At 43.5% G+C, this 17,554-nt stretch overlaps 2 protein-coding genes across 9 annotated transcripts in view; one reads left to right on the top strand and one right to left on the bottom strand.

Moving 5' to 3' along the window:
- Sf3a1 (splicing factor 3A subunit 1) overlaps nucleotides 1-14,196 on the top strand; it is a 28,667-nt gene extending 14,471 nt beyond the window's left edge. For 3 of the 8 annotated variants that reach the window (XM_028305357.1, XM_028305356.1, XM_028305353.1), the window contains exons 7-11: nucleotides 2,113-2,241; nucleotides 3,862-4,054; nucleotides 9,735-9,910; nucleotides 10,699-10,854; nucleotides 13,642-13,819. In XM_028305357.1, the coding sequence (XP_028161158.1) occupies nucleotides 2,113-2,241; nucleotides 3,862-4,054; nucleotides 9,735-9,910; nucleotides 10,699-10,854; nucleotides 13,642-13,743 (756 nt within the window). In that variant the 3' untranslated portion in view covers nucleotides 13,744-13,819. Of the gene's footprint in view, nucleotides 1-2,049; nucleotides 2,242-3,861; nucleotides 4,055-5,542; nucleotides 5,776-9,734; nucleotides 9,911-10,698; nucleotides 10,855-11,276; nucleotides 11,316-12,745; nucleotides 12,803-13,641 lie in introns of those variants that run through there. The other 5 variants (XM_028305354.1, XM_028305355.1, XM_028305358.1 and 2 more) reach the window with 5 other exon arrangements.
- Nucleotides 14,197-15,294: 1,098 nt separating this feature from the next.
- LOC114353405 (xylulose kinase-like) lies at nucleotides 15,295-16,787 on the bottom strand. The gene is made up of 4 exons (XM_028305396.1): nucleotides 16,710-16,787; nucleotides 16,319-16,438; nucleotides 15,805-15,889; nucleotides 15,295-15,413 (listed from the first exon to the last, which is right to left on the bottom strand). The coding sequence occupies exons 1-4, from the start codon at nucleotides 16,785-16,787 to the stop codon at nucleotides 15,295-15,297; spliced, it is 402 nt and encodes a 133-aa protein (XP_028161197.1).
- Between the last annotated feature and the right edge of the window lie 767 nt (nucleotides 16,788-17,554).

A 17,554-nucleotide genomic window follows, 5' to 3' on the forward strand; every position in this document is an offset into this window, starting at 1 on the left:
TTATACATAGATACGTTTAAAATAAGGTGGTGCAACTCAGCCTAAGACAGTTTGCGTTATAATGTAAAACTATCTGAAAACACCGACCGCGTAGCGGCGCTGCCCCATGGCGCCGCCATCAAGGCTAGCCTCAAGCAAATACGTACGACTTTCAACTGTAAACCCTTTACTTTAAAGTTTAAAGTTGACTTAGAATACAAGGCCAGCCTCAAACAGACTTTTGACAGACAGATAGACGCAGGACTTTCAATTTTAAAACAGCCTTTGAGTTGAAAGTGGTCTTAGAACACCAACCGCGACGAGGCGCTCGCGCCCGGCGCCGCCATCGAGGCCAGCCTCAAGCAGGTACGTTAATAAATGTCGGCCGTTTGGTGTAGTGGTTCAGAACGGACTTCTATGCCGAGAGGTCCCGGGTTCGATCCCGGCCGAGCAGAAATTGAAATGATGAATTTTAATTTCTGTGACGGGTCTGGGTGTTTTCTATGTATAATATGTATTTATTTACAAAAAAAAAGTATTTAAGTATGTTTATATCCGTTGTCTAGTTCCCATAGTACAAGCTTTGCTTAGTTTGGGGCTAGCGGCGCAGTGTAAAATGTCTTAGGATATTTATTTAAAAATATAGACAGGTAAATAAGGAATTTCAGTGAAACCTACTAAATCTATGTAAGACCACTTGAATTACACAAATAAGGAAATTTTATTTGTTTTACGTTACTTCTATACTACTCTCAACTCTAAACCAGTCTGCTAGTTTAAAATTGTCTTGAAACAAGATGAGGCGCTCGCGCCGGAATCGCTATCGAGGCCAGCCTCGAGCAGGTGCGCAGGACTTGCAACTGTAAACCCTTTGCCTTAAAGTTTAAAGTTGACTTAGAACACATGGCTAGCCTCAAACAGATACGCAGGACTTTCAACTTTAAGACTGTCAGCCATAAAGTTTAAAGTTGTCTTAGAACACGATGAGGCGCTTGCGCTGGTATCGCCATCGAAGCCAGCCTCAACCAAGTACGCAGGACTTTCAACTTTATACCCTCTGCTTTAAAGTTTCAAATTGACTTAAGGATTTTTGAGTTTAGTCTTCTAATTTGATGAGTTAAAAATGTTTGTGGTCAGACTGTATGACTTTTATGAACAGGTAAGCGATCTAATTGACTGTAAACTCTTATGATAGTCTGTAGAGTTGAAAGGTGCCTTTTGTTGTCGGACTCAGTCTCTCACTGATGAAGTTTGCGACCACTAGTGTTACACAGTCTGAATTATGAAGAACTAAAAATGTTTCTCAAAATTGATATGATTTTCCCTTAAAAAAATTAAGACACCCATCTGCTTTGTAGAGCAATGACCACAAGAAAACACCTGGTAAAGACTGGATGAAACAAGCAGGAGATCGTGCATTGTGGCATTCCTCACGTCCGTAGTATACTGCCATTAACTGATTTAAAAATAAGTCATCATATTTAGATTTCTGTAAGAAATTCATCGTGGTCAAACATGAACGACGATCCACTTTATTTCATTCTAACGACTCGTTAACATTTTAGGATTACTAACCATTACTTCAGTACAAGAAACAAAAATAAACTTGCCGTTCCAAATTTCAGACTGCACAAGATTGGTAATTCATTTATGGGGAAATGTATTAAACTTTTCAATAAATTACCACAAACTGTTGTAGAATTGCCCATTCATAAATTTAAAGCACATATCAAAAGCATCTTAATGAAAAAGGGCTACTATAAAGTTGATGATTATATAAAAGATAAAAATTTTTGGAATGTTTAACTACCTAGCTCGCATCAATACTTATGACTATAATTTGTATATTTTAAAGACTGTAAAACCTTGAAAAGGAGGCTGACAATAGTGACTGAGTTTCTTGCGCTGCTTCTTCTCAGCACTGGCCCATTTATTGTCCCGAAGCAGTGGTAGGGTTCATATTGGGACGTGTAAAAGCGCTTTTTTAAAGCCTATTTGCAAAAATAAATGAATTTTATGAATTTTAATTTTTTAGTCATTGTTTCAAAACTGAACCAATCTAATCCGCAGCTCGCCGAGCGGCGTACGGACATCTTCGGCGTGGGCGACGAGGAAACGGCCATCGGCAAGAAGATCGGCGAAGAAGAGAAGCGACGAGACGACCGCGTCACGTGGGACGGACACACCTCCAGCGTCGAAGCCGCCACCCGCGCCGCGCGCGCCCACATCACGCTCGAGGACCAGATCCAGCAGATACACAAGGTTAGATGCGGATATATGCTAAGGTTAGATGCGGATATATGCTAAGGTTAGATGCGGATATATGCTAAGGACATCGGCGAGGAGAAGCGGCGCGACGACCGCGTCATGTGGGACGGACACACCTCTAGCGTCGAGGACCGGACCCAGCAGATACACAAGGTTAGATGCGGATATATGCTAAGGTTAGATGCGGATATATGCTAAGGTTAGATGCGGATATATGCTAAGGACATCGGCGAGGAGAAGCGGCGCGACGACCGCGTCACGTGGGACGGACACACCTCCAGCGTCGAAGCCGCCACCCGCGCCGCGCGTGCTCACATCACGCTGGAAGACCAGATCCAGCAGATACACAAGGTTAGATGCGGATATATGCTAAGGTTAGATGCGGATATATGCTAAGGACATCGGCGAGGAGAAGCGGCGCGACGACCGGGTCACGTGGGACGGACACACCTCCAGCATCGAGGACCAGATACACAAGGTTAGATGCGGATATATGTTAAGGTTAGATTCGGATATATGCTAAGAACATCGGCGAGAAGCGGCGCGACGACCGCGTCACGTGGGACGGACACACCTCTAGCGTCGAGGACCGGACCCAGCAGATACACAAGGTTAGATGCGGATATATGCTAAGGTTAGATGCGGATATATGCTAAGGACATCGGCGAGGAGAAGCGGCGCGACGACCGCGTCACGTGGGACGGACACACCTCCAGCGTCGAGGACCAGATCCAGCAGATACACAAGGTTAGAATATCGATATTTTATATTATATCATCCAGATAACTCTGTACAGCGTCGGGAGACAACGCAACCATTAGGGATCTATTGTAGCATAGCCTGTAAGGCCCGGTTTCCACCAAAGTGGAGCAGAGCGGAGCGGAATTTAGAAGTGTTTTGAGTAACCAATTAAATTTAATTTTTTCCACTTCTCGTCTCCAGTCTTTGGTGGAAATTGAGCCTTAGTCACAGACAAAGGCACATCAAGGCAAACATCGTTCTATCTTACTAAAACTGAAACACTGAAAGATCACCTATTATAAAATTAAATTAATTATAATATTATTATTGATTGTCTTCTAGTGTATGTCTTGTTGGTTGTCTTATTAAATAAATAAATAAATTACTAGCGGTCGCCCGCGACTTCTTACGACTGGATTCCGCTTTACCCTCTTGGAGGTGGAGTTTTGCAAAATCCAGTCTCAGTGAGCACCTAGTTCTAAATGGAACCCCCATGCAAAATTTGAGACTCCTAGCACTTGTAGTTTCTGATATTTTAAAATCTCACAAATTATAACACCTACAAATTTTAAATATAGCAGGTAGGTACTTTATAGGGTATAGTAGACATCCGCTAAGAACTCCATCCCCAAGGGGGTAAAACGGGGTCCACGCGTACAAAGTCGCAGGGTGGCAGCTAAATAGCTGATCTTTCAGTGCAAATGCATAGTACATAGTCTCATACGCCCATTACAACTGATTCTCTACATAATATTTTGTAATATTAAGAAGAGAGCAAAATGAAAAACCGTATTTTTCTGCGTTTGTTTGAAAGGTGACGTCTTTATTCTTTTTTCTAATTTATGAAATTCTGTCCTTGACAACAACTTCCAGGTCAAAGGCCTCCTCCCAGACGAGGAGAAAGAAAAGATCGGTCCGAAGCCCGTGGCGGGGGCCAGCGCCCGCCCGCCGCCCCCGCGGGCCCCGCCCCCGCGCGCCCCTGCCCCCGCCGTGTTGCTACAGCCGCTGCCGCCGCTTATGGTCATACCGCCGCTGGCGCCGCGTCCGCCGCTTATACCCACGCCAGGTAAGAACTAATTCTTTTTAGGGCACTTAGGCCCAGAACAGACGGTGAAACGCAACTGCAACGAAGCTACAACTTTGTGATGATTCCGATGAATGAAACTGAAACTGAAAGTTTCAAACTGGTCGCGTCATGTGTGGTCTCTCAACGGACGCTAAGGCAGAAACTTAGATGCAACTCAAAAGTAACTAGCAGTTGCAGTTTCGTTGCAGTTGCGTTTCACCGTCTGTTCTGGGCCTAAAGCTTTAAATATAGATCGTTTCATCCGCGAAGACGCGCCTCACCACTTTTTGGTTGAAAGAAGCACGAGGTGCGAAGAGTTTGATTCGAGCAATCTGAGCGTCATTATTGCAGTGTGCGTGTGCAGTCTACTGTTACTTAATACAAATTATGGATTAGCGGAATGCTGTATTAATTAATAATTGGCGACGTTGAACTTGGAAATACTCGTAAATAAATTAAAACAATTTAGAGCAGCACTGAAGAGCAGCCTCACACGAACACAGAATATTGTAAGTACAGTGACTGAAATCTCCGACGAAGAGATTACATTACGAAACTCCCCGTACCCCACGCTACCCTCGCTCAAAAAGTGGTGGGGCGCGTCTTCGTGGATGAAACTAGTATATTGGCTGTGAACATGTGGAATAATGGTTCTTCTAAGTTATTCGTACTTCTAAGCGAGTTAACTATTAGTGATAAAAAAATATATCTGTCTGTTGACATACTTTTTGAAAGCTATAAAATGCGACTTTCATAAAGATTTTTTTATCAATGGAGGACTGAGACAAGATGTCATTAGGTCGCGATTTTTTACACTTTGATGTCGATCTTTATTGTATAAATATCTCATATTAAGATGAGACTATTTTGATGCTGACCTAATTTTATAAATGTTAATTTTGTTTATGTATTCTAAAGTCCGGTCGCCGAGCACATAGACCAGACCAGAGTAAATACAAATGAGTAGGTCATCTTCATAGAAACGCCCGAGCGCGATTTGTATGAAGATGACCTACTCATTTGTATTTACTCTGCTACGGCCGCCCGTCGCACAGTCACAACAGCAATATAATTACGAATAAGCGATAAGGATGTTAGCTTGGGGTCATTGGACGAAATAGGCTAGTTTCCTAAAAAAATTTTTTTAGTCCGTCATGTTTAATATCAAAAAATATTGGACACATATATTTTTATTTGTCAATCTAACAAATAATTACATAGTTATGGTGCATTGAAGTTCCGCACGACGTCACAACGTGCGGCACTTTTATGCACGCATTGACGTCACGGGCCTCTTCTTATGAACATTGGCGCGCTTTATCTCTTTAAATTTTCATTAGTTTGAAAAAGTGCAAAATACGTATAGAGTATTTTTTGATAAGTTAACTGACGGAGTAATTAAAACTCTTGCTTTTTGACCCAGGAAACATTCTACGTACTCGGCGACCAGACTTTAGTATTAAATATTTTTCTTGCTTATTCCCTCAGTGGTAGGCGGCGTAGGCGGGCCAGCATACGGCTTCGCAGCAGCAGCAGCGCCGGTGCCGGCGGCGCCGCCTCCCGACGAGGACGACGCGCCGCTGGCCAAGCGCATGCGGACGGAAGACGCGCTCGAGCCAGAACACGCTTGGCTCGCGAGGCATCCCGGCACCGCGCCCATGCAGGTAAGACCAGCCTCTTGCATATGCTGAAAACTGACTTATGCATATTCAAAAAATTCAAAATTTATTTATTGGAAACAAGAAAATTTGTACATGAAAAAGCGTGTACGATAATAGCCGCAATAGTTTCAGAGAACTGTGGTGCGACTACTAACGCCCACTTCCGTAAAAATATTCCATAAACATACTACTTTAGGCGTGCTGTTTGAATGTGTGTGATGTGTGTATGTGTGTGGTGTGTGTATGTGTGTGGTGTGTGTATTTGTGTGTTGTAAGAGTGTGTTGGCTTTAAAAATATAGAACCCAAGTTACCCGTTTAAGAGATATGCAGACACAATCCTGACTCGCTATGCAGGTACATCCTGCTCGTTATTTAAGTTCTCTCATATCAATGTGACGGTATTCGCTGGGTGCGAAGTACTAGGTGGGGGTAACATAATCTATCGCAGCGCTCATGGTGGTCAAAAGTAGAAATAATGTAAGCTCTGTCATCAGATGTATCTGTCAATGGCAAAGCGATTCTACTTAATACATTTTAATATCATTANAGGTTAGATGCGGATATATGCTAGGAACATCGGTGAGGAGAAGCGGCGCGACGATCGCGTCACGTGGGACGGACACACCTCTAGCGTCGAGGACCGGACCCAGCAGATACACAAGTTTAGATGCGGATATATGCTAAGGTTAGATGCGGATATATGCTAAGGTTAGATGCGGATATATGCTAAGGTTAGATGCGGATATATGCTAAGGACATCGGCGAGGAGAAGCGGCGCGACGACCGCGTCACGTGGGACGGACACACCTCTAGCGTCGAGGACCGGACCCAGCAGATACACAAGGTTAGATGCGGATATATGCTAAGGTTAGATGCGGATATATGCTAAGGTTAGATGCGGATATATGCTAAGGTTAGATGCTGATATATGCTAAGGTTAGATGCGGATATATGCTAAGAACATCGGTGAGGAGAAGCGGCGCGACGATCGCGTCACGTGGGACGGACACACCTCCAGCGTCGAGGACCAGATCCAGCAGATACACAAGGTTAGATGTAGTATATGCTTTTCAGGTAGAGTTTTATAACGTTTGGAGGGAACTCACCAGCCGTGCGTGCGGGCTGAAGAAACCCGTCAAACGCATGCCATGCTCAATGCTGTTACTATTTTTCGAATTAAAGCTGCGTGTGAGCGACCATGCGAGTTTTAACTAAAGGCATACATTAATTCTGACTTACGTTGATAAATAAAACAGATTTCCCGTTGCGGTGAAAGATTAGCTTCAAATACAATTGAATGAGGACTGGTGACCCGTAGCATAGGTTTCTCTTTTGAAACCTATTTCAGGCACGAGTCCCTCGCACTTTGGTTAGAAATCCCTGGCTTAATTTCTATTGTATTGTGTACTTGATTGTGAAGGGTAATAAATATTTTTTGAATGAGTAAATGAAAAGAATAATTTCTATTCTATTAGTTACAAACAACGAGATAAACAAGGTAAACATAGTGCTATCTTATTAATTTCTAATATCTGTGATCTTTCAGTGCAAATGTGTTGTAGTAGGATCTGCTGTTTCGCCTAAGCATAGTAGCAGAGTAAATACAAGTAAATGAGTAGGTTATCTTCATAGAAACGCACCGGGCGCAGTTTGTATAGAGCGCGCCAATACGTATGCGGCGCGCACGCACACACTGTCAAAATTTAGCATGGATTAGCAGGGACCCAGTCGTGGTTGCGCCGAATTTTGTCAGTGTGCGCGCCGCATATGTATATTGGAGCGCTCCCATACAAACCGCGTTCAGTGCGTTTCTATGAAGATGACCTACTCAGGGCTACTATAAAGTCGATGATTATTTAAAAGATAAAAATGTTTGGGATGCGTAACTGCCTAGCTCGCATAAATATTTATAACTATGTATTTTGAAAACCTGTAAACCTTTGAAAAAGAGGCTGACAATAGTGTCTGAGTTTCTTGCGCTGCTTCTTCTCAGCACTGGCCCATTTATTGTCCTGAAGCAGTGGTAGGGTTAATACTGGGACGTGTAAAAGTGCTTTTTTAAAGCCTACTTACAGAAATAAATGAGTTTTTTTTACTGAGTTTTTTCATTTGTATTTACTCTAATAGTAGCCTAATACGCCCATTACAACTTCCAGGTCAAAGGCCTCCTCCCAGACGAGGAGAAAGAAAAGATCGGTCCGAAGCCCGTGGCGGGGGCCAGCGCCCGCCCGCCGCCCCCGCGGGCCCCGCCCCCGCGCGCCCCTGCCCCCGCTGTGTTGCTGCAGCCGCTGCCGCCGCTAATGGTCATACCGCCGCTGGCGCCGCGTCCGCCGCTCATACCCACGCCAGGTACGAATTCCAATTATTTTTAGCGCACTTAGGCCCAGAACAGACGGTGACATGACGCAACTGCAACGAAGCTGCAACTTTGTGATGATTCCGATGAATGAAACTGAAACTGAAAGTTTCAAACTGGTCGCGTCATGTGTGGTCTCTCGACGGACGCTAAGGCAGAAACTTAGATGCAACTCAAAAGTAACTAGCAGTTGCAGTTGCGTTTCACCGTCTGTTCTGGGCCTAAAGCTTTAAATATAGATCGTTTCATCCGCGAAGACGCGCCTCACCACTTTTTGGTTGAAAGAAGCACGGGGTGCGGAGAGTTTGATTCGAGCAATCTGAGCGTCATTATTGCAGTGTGCGTGTGCAGTCTACTGTTACTTAATACAAATTATGGATTAGCGGAATGTTGTATTGATTAATAATTGGCGACGTTGAACTTGGAAATACTCGTAAATAAATTAAAACGAATAGACATGTTGACACCACAGTCAATTTACGTACTTTTTAAAACTGTCAAAACGAAACTCTCCTATAGATTTTGTATGGCACTACAAGCAAGTGACGTCACTATTTTGTCAACCCAATTAAACTACTTTTTTCAATTACAATTCGAACAAAAATCGAAATATACAGGTAATTTAAAATAAATTAGGTTTTTAAGACCAGAATGAAGAGTCTTTTTAAAACAGTCGTGGTTTCGAATTATTGGGGTATGGTGTCAAACTGTCTATTAGAGCAGCACTGAAGGGCAACCTCACACGAACACAGAATATTGTAAGTACAGTGACTGAAATCTCCGACGAAGAGATTACATTACGAAACTCCCCGTACCCCACGCTACCCTCGCTCAAAAAGTGGTGGGGCGCGTCTTCGTGGATGAAACTAGTATATTGGCTGTGAAGATATGGAAGAATGGTTCTTCTAAATTTAGTCGTACTTCGAAGCGAGTTAACTATTAGTGATAAAAAAAATATATCTGTCTGTTGACATACTTTTTGAAAGCTATAAAATGCGACTTTCATAAAGATTTTTTTATCAATGGAGGACTGAGATAAGATGTCATTAGGTCGCGATTTCTTACACTTACATACCCAACGAAATGATGTCGATCTTTATTGTATAAATGTCTCATATTGAGATGAGACTATTTTGATGCTGACCTAATTTTATAATGTTAATTTTGTTTATGTATTCTAAAGTCCGGTCGCCGAGCACATAAAATTTCGTCCAATCACTCCAAGCTACCCATCCTTATCGCTCGCGCTTAATTAGGTATATTGTTTTATCGCTCGCACACTGACTACGGCCGCCCGTCGCACAGTCGCGACAGCAATATAATTACGAGCAAGTGATAAGTTTGTATGGGTAGCTTGGGGTCATTGGACGAAATGGACAAGTTTCGTGATGTTAAAAACATTAGAGTTCACTGAATGGGATTAAAATATAGATTAAACCAAAAAGCCGGTGAAGTTATTTTTGAAATCCATCAAGAAATGGCTGAGAAATTAATTATTAAATTACCTCCATATTTTCGCGTGGAACTTAAAAATAGGCGGTGCCGTGAAGTCATGCCACCTGTTCAAGTTTCAATCACAATGCTTACCACCCCTATTGTTCATTCTACGTACTCGGCAACCGGACTTTAGTATTAAATAATTTTTTTTTCTTATTCCATCAGTGGTAGGCGGCGTAGGCGGGCCCGCATACGGCTTCGCGGCAGCGGCAGCGCCGGTGCCGGCCGCGCCGCCTCCCGACGAGGACGACGCACCGCTGGCCAAGCGCATGCGGACGGAAGACGCGCTCGAGCCAGAACACGCCTGGCTCGCGAGGCATCCAGGCACCGCGCCCATGCAGGTAAGACCAGCCTCTTGCATATGCTGAAAACTGACTTATGTATATTCAAAAAATTCAAAATTTATTTATTGGAAACAAGAAAATTTGTACATGAAAAAGCGTGTACGATAATAGCCGCAATAGTTTCAGAGAACTGTGGTGCGACTACTAACGCCCACTTCCGTAAAAATATTCCATAAACATACTACGTTAGGCGTGCTGTTTGAATGTGTGTGTATGTGTGTGGTGTGTGTATGTGTGTGGTGTGTGTATTTGTGTGTTGTAAGAGTGTGTTGGCTTTAAAAATATAGAACCCAAGTTACCCGTTTAAGAGATATGCAGACACAGTCCTGACTCGCTATGCAGGTACAATCCTGCTCGTTATTTAAGTTCTCTCATATCAATGTGACGGTATACTCAGTCTCTCCCAAATAGCTAGGGTTGGGGTGTATGTATCACCCCAACTCTTGAATATTATTTTAAATAATTGTTCGCCCGGCCCCATATACTGAAAACTGTTCACTGCTATTGCATATATTTGTAATATTGTACCTGCCTCATGTATATGCTGGAAAATGTATACTTCGCTTCTCGCAAACTAGCATCGTATATTGAATCTTCGGGTATGCGTCAGTTTTACATCTCTTTTTTTTTAATTTTAATAGATAGTGATTCAAAAGGAAGGTTTTTAAGTATGATACATTGTACCTGTTCGAAGCAGAGGCGGGTCGCTAGTTTATTTATAAGTAACAGATTATAGAGAAGATTTGAAGACTGGCTCATCTGTTCCTGCGTTTTCTCTATTCCAGGTGTCGATCCCGTCGCAGCCGGAGCGCACGGAGTGGCGTCTGGACGGGCGGCCCATCCAGGTCAACCTGCCGCTGTCCACCACCGTCGCCGAGCTGAAGGCGCTACTCCAGCGGTCCACGCTCATGCCCACCGCCAAGCAGAAGCTGCACTACGAGGTATGTCATAATCAAAATCTATATTAGTATGCAGGTAGGCCTTTTTCAATGCCCTCTTACACGTCCCAAATATAGCTTGCCCTACCACTACTTCGGGTACACATAGCTCGTGGAGACGATGGCCGTTGGGGCAGGAAAGTTCTCGAGTGGCGACCACGGGCTAGAAGACGTAGCGTGGGCAGGCCTCCTACCAGGTTGACCGACGATCTGGTAAAGGTCGCGGGAAGAGCCTGGATGCGGGCAGCACAGGACCGTTCATTATGGAAAACCTTGGGGGAGGCCTTTATCCAGCAGTGGACGTCATTTGGGAACCACTACTTCGGGACAACATATTGGCTGGTGCTGAGAAAAAGTGGCGGAAGAAAGTCACTAATGTCCATGGGAGACGGCATATGGTGGTATGTCTGGAAGGGCCCATCCAGGTCAACCTGCCGCTGTCCACCACCGTCGCCGAGCTTAAGGCACTACTCCAGCGGTCTACCATTATGCCCACCGCCAAGCAGAAGCTGCACTACGAGGTATGTGTCGACGGGAGACTAAAGCCCGGTCTGTGAGCACGTAGTTTTGTTCAATGACCCCAAGCTACCCATCCTTATCGCTCGCGCGTAATTATATTGCTGTCGCGACTGTGCGACGGGCGCCCGCAGTGAGTGTGCGAACACGACAGACAGACTAACCAGACTATAGTAATGTGCTAGCTTATTGATTAGCATGGCATATAGTGCTGGACTAGCACCTTCTGTGAAACCGGGCTAGAATGCGCGCCATGATAAAATTTTATCGACGAATTAGACGACAAATGTATGGGCTTATCGTGCAAAATCGATAAAAGTTTGTCGTGGCGTGCATCTTAGCCAACTTGCTGCTGTCCACCACCGTCGCCGAGCTGAAGGCGCTACTCCAGCGGTCTACCCTCATGCCCACCGCCAAGCAGAAGCTGCTCTACGAGGTATGTGTCGACGGGAGACTAAACACTCACTCACTGCGGGCGCCCGTCGCACAGTCGCGACAGCAATATAATTACGCGCGAGCGATAAGGATGGGTAGCTTGGGGTCATTGGACAAAATTCTACGTGCTCACAGACCAGACTATAGTAACGTGCTGGACTAGCAGCAGCTTCTGTGCAACCGGGCTAGGATGCGCGCCATGATACAATTTTATCGACGGTTTAGACGACAAATGTATGGGCTTATCGTGCAAAATCGACAAAAGTTTATCGTAGCGTGAATCTTATCACCGTGGCCGAGCTCAAGGCGCTGTTGCAGCGGTCCACACTCATGCCCACCGCCAAGCAGAAGCTGCACTACGAGGTACGTGTCGACGGGAGACTATAGTCTGGTCCGTGAGCACGTAGAATTGTGTCCAATGACCCCAAGCTACCCATCCTTATCGCTCGCGCGTAATTATATTGCTGTCGCGACTGTGCGACGGGCGCCCGCAGTGAGTGTGCGAACACGACAGACGGACTGACCAGACTATAGTAATGTGCTAGCTTATTGATTAGCATGGCATATAGTGCTGGACTAGTAGCTTCTGTGCAACCGGGCTAGGATAGGCGCCATGATACAATTTTATCGACGGTTTAGACGACAAATGTATGGGCGTATCGTGCTAAATCTATAAAAGTTTATCGTGGCGTGCATCTTATCGCCGTGACCGAGCTCAAGACGCTACTCCAGCGCGTAGAGCGCTGCCTAACGCCAAGCAGAAGCTGCACTACGAGGTATGTGTCGACGGGAGACTTATGCTGCTAGTTCATAGGCATACAAACTAAACCCAATTTTTAGAAGAATACGTGACCAAATAAATCTATACACGTACCCAATTTCAATTCCTAAGCTGAGATTCATAATAGTAGGGGAGAGTTCGGTATATTGTACCGCCNTTAAGGCGCTACTCCAGCGGTCCACCCTCATGCCCACCGCCAAGCAGAAGCTGCACTACGAGGTATGCGTCGACAGAAGAATATGTTAGCTAAGTACCTAATTTATGTTACCTGAACTGAGTTCCCTAAGCTCAGGAGCATAAGGCGACCGAGGCGAGGTAAAGGAGCGATTCTATTGGTTCTTTACAAACACATCCCTCGCTACAATTCAATTTATTTATTTAAAGATAACAATGATCCACATGGTTAGTAAATGCGTGCCTTATACAACTATGTTAGTAATTAATTATTTATTGCTACGCATCCCTCGCACATCTCTGGTGAAAACAGACTTATTATAGTACTAAAAAAATTATAACTATTTATCCTAGTGGAATCCAAAGGTTAACTTGGTTTATCTAGTAATCTAGTTGATGCGGTCGCTACTAAAATGCTCTGGCGATGACGTCACGTACTAGTCACTTATAATGCCTTCAATGAGGACTGTCGTTTTAGCACTCACCAATGAGGGTTTTCGCGATTGAAAAATCCGCCAGATGGCAATACGTAGACGCGAGGTCCAAATGCTGCGTGATTGGTGGATTCTGACATATCTGTCAATGTCATGTCAAAAATAACCAATCATGCAGCAGCAGAACCTCGCGTCTACGTATTGCCATCTGGCGGATTTTTCAATCGCGAAAACCCTCATTGGCAATACTATGGAGTAAGGCCCTGTTACTTGCTAGTGGCTAAGACAGTGACGCCAACTGGCGAGCGCTGAAGCGGTAAGAGGACTATCGCACTTACACTCACCAAGATGGCGCCACTGTGGACTAAGGGTCAGTCACTCGCCAGTGCTGCCAAATTATAAGTATAAAAACGGTAACACTCATTTTGAATCTTATTTCTTGCTCCGCAGGGTCTATTCTTCAAGGACTCCAACACGCTGGCGTACTACAACGTGCCTCCAGGCGCTTTACTGCATCTGCAGGTGAAGGAACGCGGAGGAAGGAAGAAGTAAACGCAAACTGGGTTAGAATTCTTTGTCACTTTGTATTTAACGCAATAAGGATGATCCCAATAAACGATATATTGTGAAGTACATTGTAGTTATTACTCGTGTAAAGAGGTAGCACATTAGACTATGTATTTTTTATTGTAGAAATATTTTCTAATAAAATTTCCCAATGTTTAGATTGATGTACCATCCTCAAATATTTGTTTACGGACATCACATCGTAAAGGTTTCAACATGATAATATCCAGTAAAGAAAACCAAAAGATTTTTTAGTAAACATTTAATAAAAACGTGTAAAATGTATAACAAAATGCATGTAGCACATTAGTTGTGTGTAAAAATATATAAACTTTCAGCTAGGGAATGTATGTGATGTATATTGCACATAGATCGAAGCACCATCTAGAAAACCTATTAAGTCCCTGGTATATTAAAAACTCTCAATATAAATTATTATATATTAAAACAATCTCTTATCTTTGCTTTTAAATCACAAAATATCAGATTCATTGACAAAAATATCAACACATGATTATATTAAGTCTAAGGCACAGTAAAGCTTATCAAATGGAATGTTAACAATTATTATTTAGCTATCTTTCAGAGTACTAACTATCTAAATACAAAAAAGCATATACCTACGTCTTTCATGCTAAGATTGAACGAATGTAACATTTTATCTTTCGATTGTTCATTCGTTCGACCTGTTTGAAATTAAATAATTATTATGATAATTTCACTGTAAGCTTAGGCGTGAAACGATTGTCTACTAACGCCAGCGTGAGATAAACTATTTCCGATTAAAAATATCGTAATTAATGAGAATTGCGACTAATAAATGGGTCTACTTTGCAAATCGACATCGTGACTCTCGTATCAAACCCTACTCTAGCGAATGACGACTATCGGTTGAACAGAGAAACGAAACGTTTTACAAAGTGGGACAGTACCCAGCCATATGTTATTAGTTGTGACGTCACTTTACATCCACTGCCGCAGCGACACAAATCACTGGGATGGTCTCTATGAGCTAGCGATGGATGAACAGTGATTGTCAAATTGAAAGCGACTTAAATGATGAATGAACAATTGGGTAGGAGACACCAATAAATCAATTACTCTATCATCGTCTTTAGGAATCTCGTTTGGACGGTTTGTAAGGACGCCAATGACTAGTTGGCAACCCTGGCGAATGAGGTCCTGTCATTTGCCAGTGCCAACTGGTCTACGGTAGTATAACTTGACCACTAGAGCTATGCCGCTCTGGGCTGACTTTCTGGAGCTTTTATTTCATGGTCGTTTGACGTTACATTCGCGGGATTCTTAACAAGTAATTTTATCTTTGCTAGATGTCCACTTAATTACGAAGCGAAGCGTGCTCTCTGCGATCCACATTTGATTGCACACTACTGGGTCCACATTGTTCTTGTTGCTCGAATTGTAAGACCTAAATGCTAATCTAGTGAAGCAATAAAGTATTGAGTACTAAACACAAGAGCGGCACAGCTTGTGGTTAAGCTATAACGATATCAACTACCCAAATAGCGGGTCAGCTCAGTCGCCGAGCTTGGGAATCTCAGCCAGTATCTGTCGGTAGCGCGCGAGCAGCGGCGTGTAGATGGCGTCGTGGTCGGCGTAGGGCGTGGCCGCGGGAGACACTGACAGTTCTGAGCCTGGAAGCAATGGATAATAACTTAGTTTTGGTGGCTACCGATAGATGGCGTTAGTTGAAAAAGATGGGGTGGTTGGATTTGACCAACTTAGCTAGCACATTTGAAACGTTGACGTTCCTGCTAAATTAAATAATTTACTGTAAACGGTAGCAAGAAGGATGCAGGCCGCTATCATACGGCCTTTGTGGAAATCATTGGGGGAGGCCTATGTTCAGCAATGGACCTCATATGGCTGAAATTATGATGATAATTTCTAGGGGGATACTCATCTCGCTCGTCCAATACGACTAAACGGGTTGATACAATTACAAGCTAGGTGATCAATATCTTTGTTCAGCATACGCTCTCTGGTAGTTACATAGAAGCGTTTAATCATAGTAAGTCTAGTTACCGGGCAGTTTAGTGCCGGTACGCGTGCTCCACACGTCAGCGGCACGAATGGCGGCTCCCAGCAGAGCTGCGTTCGCGTGGTGATCCTGTAAAAAAATTACAAGTTTAGTAACCATCTTCAGTCGTGTATTCACTTGCAAGTTCCTTCGCCTGAACCTAGTAAGGTATTTTGATAAATAATAAGTAAACAAAAATATTGGATGTTCGTGTCACTGCGGGTAAATAAAGAGGGATTATGAGGGGTAAAATTAGATTATAAAATAAAAAATAGTATTTAAAGCAATAAACATTTCGTATTTTAATTATTAATTAACGGTCGTTACAACATAGCAAAAGCTGGTTTGACATAATTTAAAAAGACCGGTGGTGGGGCGGCGTCGGAGTGGCGGCGTGACAGTTTGAGATCGAGTCAGTTGGTCGTCGGTTCTGCTACGAGTAACATCGCTTCTAAAATAAGTGTTAGTTGATCGTCAGTTCTTCAGTTAAAAGTGTGTGTGTACATGAACTTGGCTCACCTGAACATAAACGGGGGTGTTGAAGACATCAGCGAAGATTTGAAGGAGTTCCTTGTTGACGGACGCGCCTCCCGTCGCCACCAGCCGCGACGAAGAGTCTGAAAGCAAGAATTTTTGGAACTTCGTGGAACAATAACAAACGTAAGTAAGTACTAAAGATTTTATAAGAGAGTGTAGCTAGTTTTCATACTATTTCTAGAAGCGCAACATGTCGCATTTCCTCAACGTGCACGCGGCGCGCTAATGCCTAATTGCCTATCCTAGCAGTTTGCGCAACTCAAATTGATCAGCGACCGTGTTTCGACGTTTAATTGAATGAATAACGCTGACTGAAGAAATAATTCGTATATTTTGATTACTTTTCAGATTAATTTACAACCGTTGTTCGTACGTGTTTTCTTGCTGGTAATCGAGTGAAGTTGACGCGGGCCGCTCCCGCGCTCCCNACCCGCGCCGCGCGTGCGCACATCACGCTCGAGGACCAGATCCAGCAGATACACAAGGTTAGATGCGGATATATGCTAAGGTTAGATTCGGATATATGCTAAGGTTAGATGCGGATATGTGCTAAGGACATCGGCGAGGAGAAGCGGCGCGACGANCGTGTAAAACAATATCGATAGTCTATGTTATTAACTACTGTTCCTTTTCGTTTCCTAATTTGTTAAGAATGTATCGTATAATATTTTGCCATAGTTTTTTTATAGGCTTGAAATTTATTGAAATCCAATTTAGTAACCCTGTGGTACAAATTATCGAACCGGTTGGCTAAATTGGACCGAAGCTCTGAGCTCGTATTTTGCTGATTTGTGCTAAATATACAACAAACATGTTAATTAATACTTATGAAATAGTAAGTTGAATAATTTATCTTTTATTATATACCACGGACATTAGCAAAAACAAAAGAAAACTATGTGTAAAATGGAATTGAAAAAAACTGGTCCAAATTAGCGGACTCTCCCTTATGTACTAAAAACTTTATAATTATTTATCCTAGTCGAATCCGAAGGTTACTTTCTTTATGTCGTTCACACGGTCGCTACTAAACTGCTCTGACGATGACGTCACGTACATCTAGTCACTTGCATTGAGGACTGTCGTTTTAGCACTCACTAATTGCCGCTACTGTAGAGTAGACAGTTACGCTAACTGGTGAGGCGTTGAAGCAATTGCACTCACCAAGATGGCGCCACGGTAGAGTAAGATTCAGTCAGTCGCCAGTGCTGCCAACTG

This window comes from Ostrinia furnacalis, unplaced genomic scaffold, assembly GCF_004193835.3.
Source record: "Ostrinia furnacalis isolate ACB-3 unplaced genomic scaffold, ASM419383v2 OfSCF1656, whole genome shotgun sequence".
NCBI lineage: Eukaryota > Metazoa > Arthropoda > Insecta > Lepidoptera > Crambidae > Ostrinia > Ostrinia furnacalis.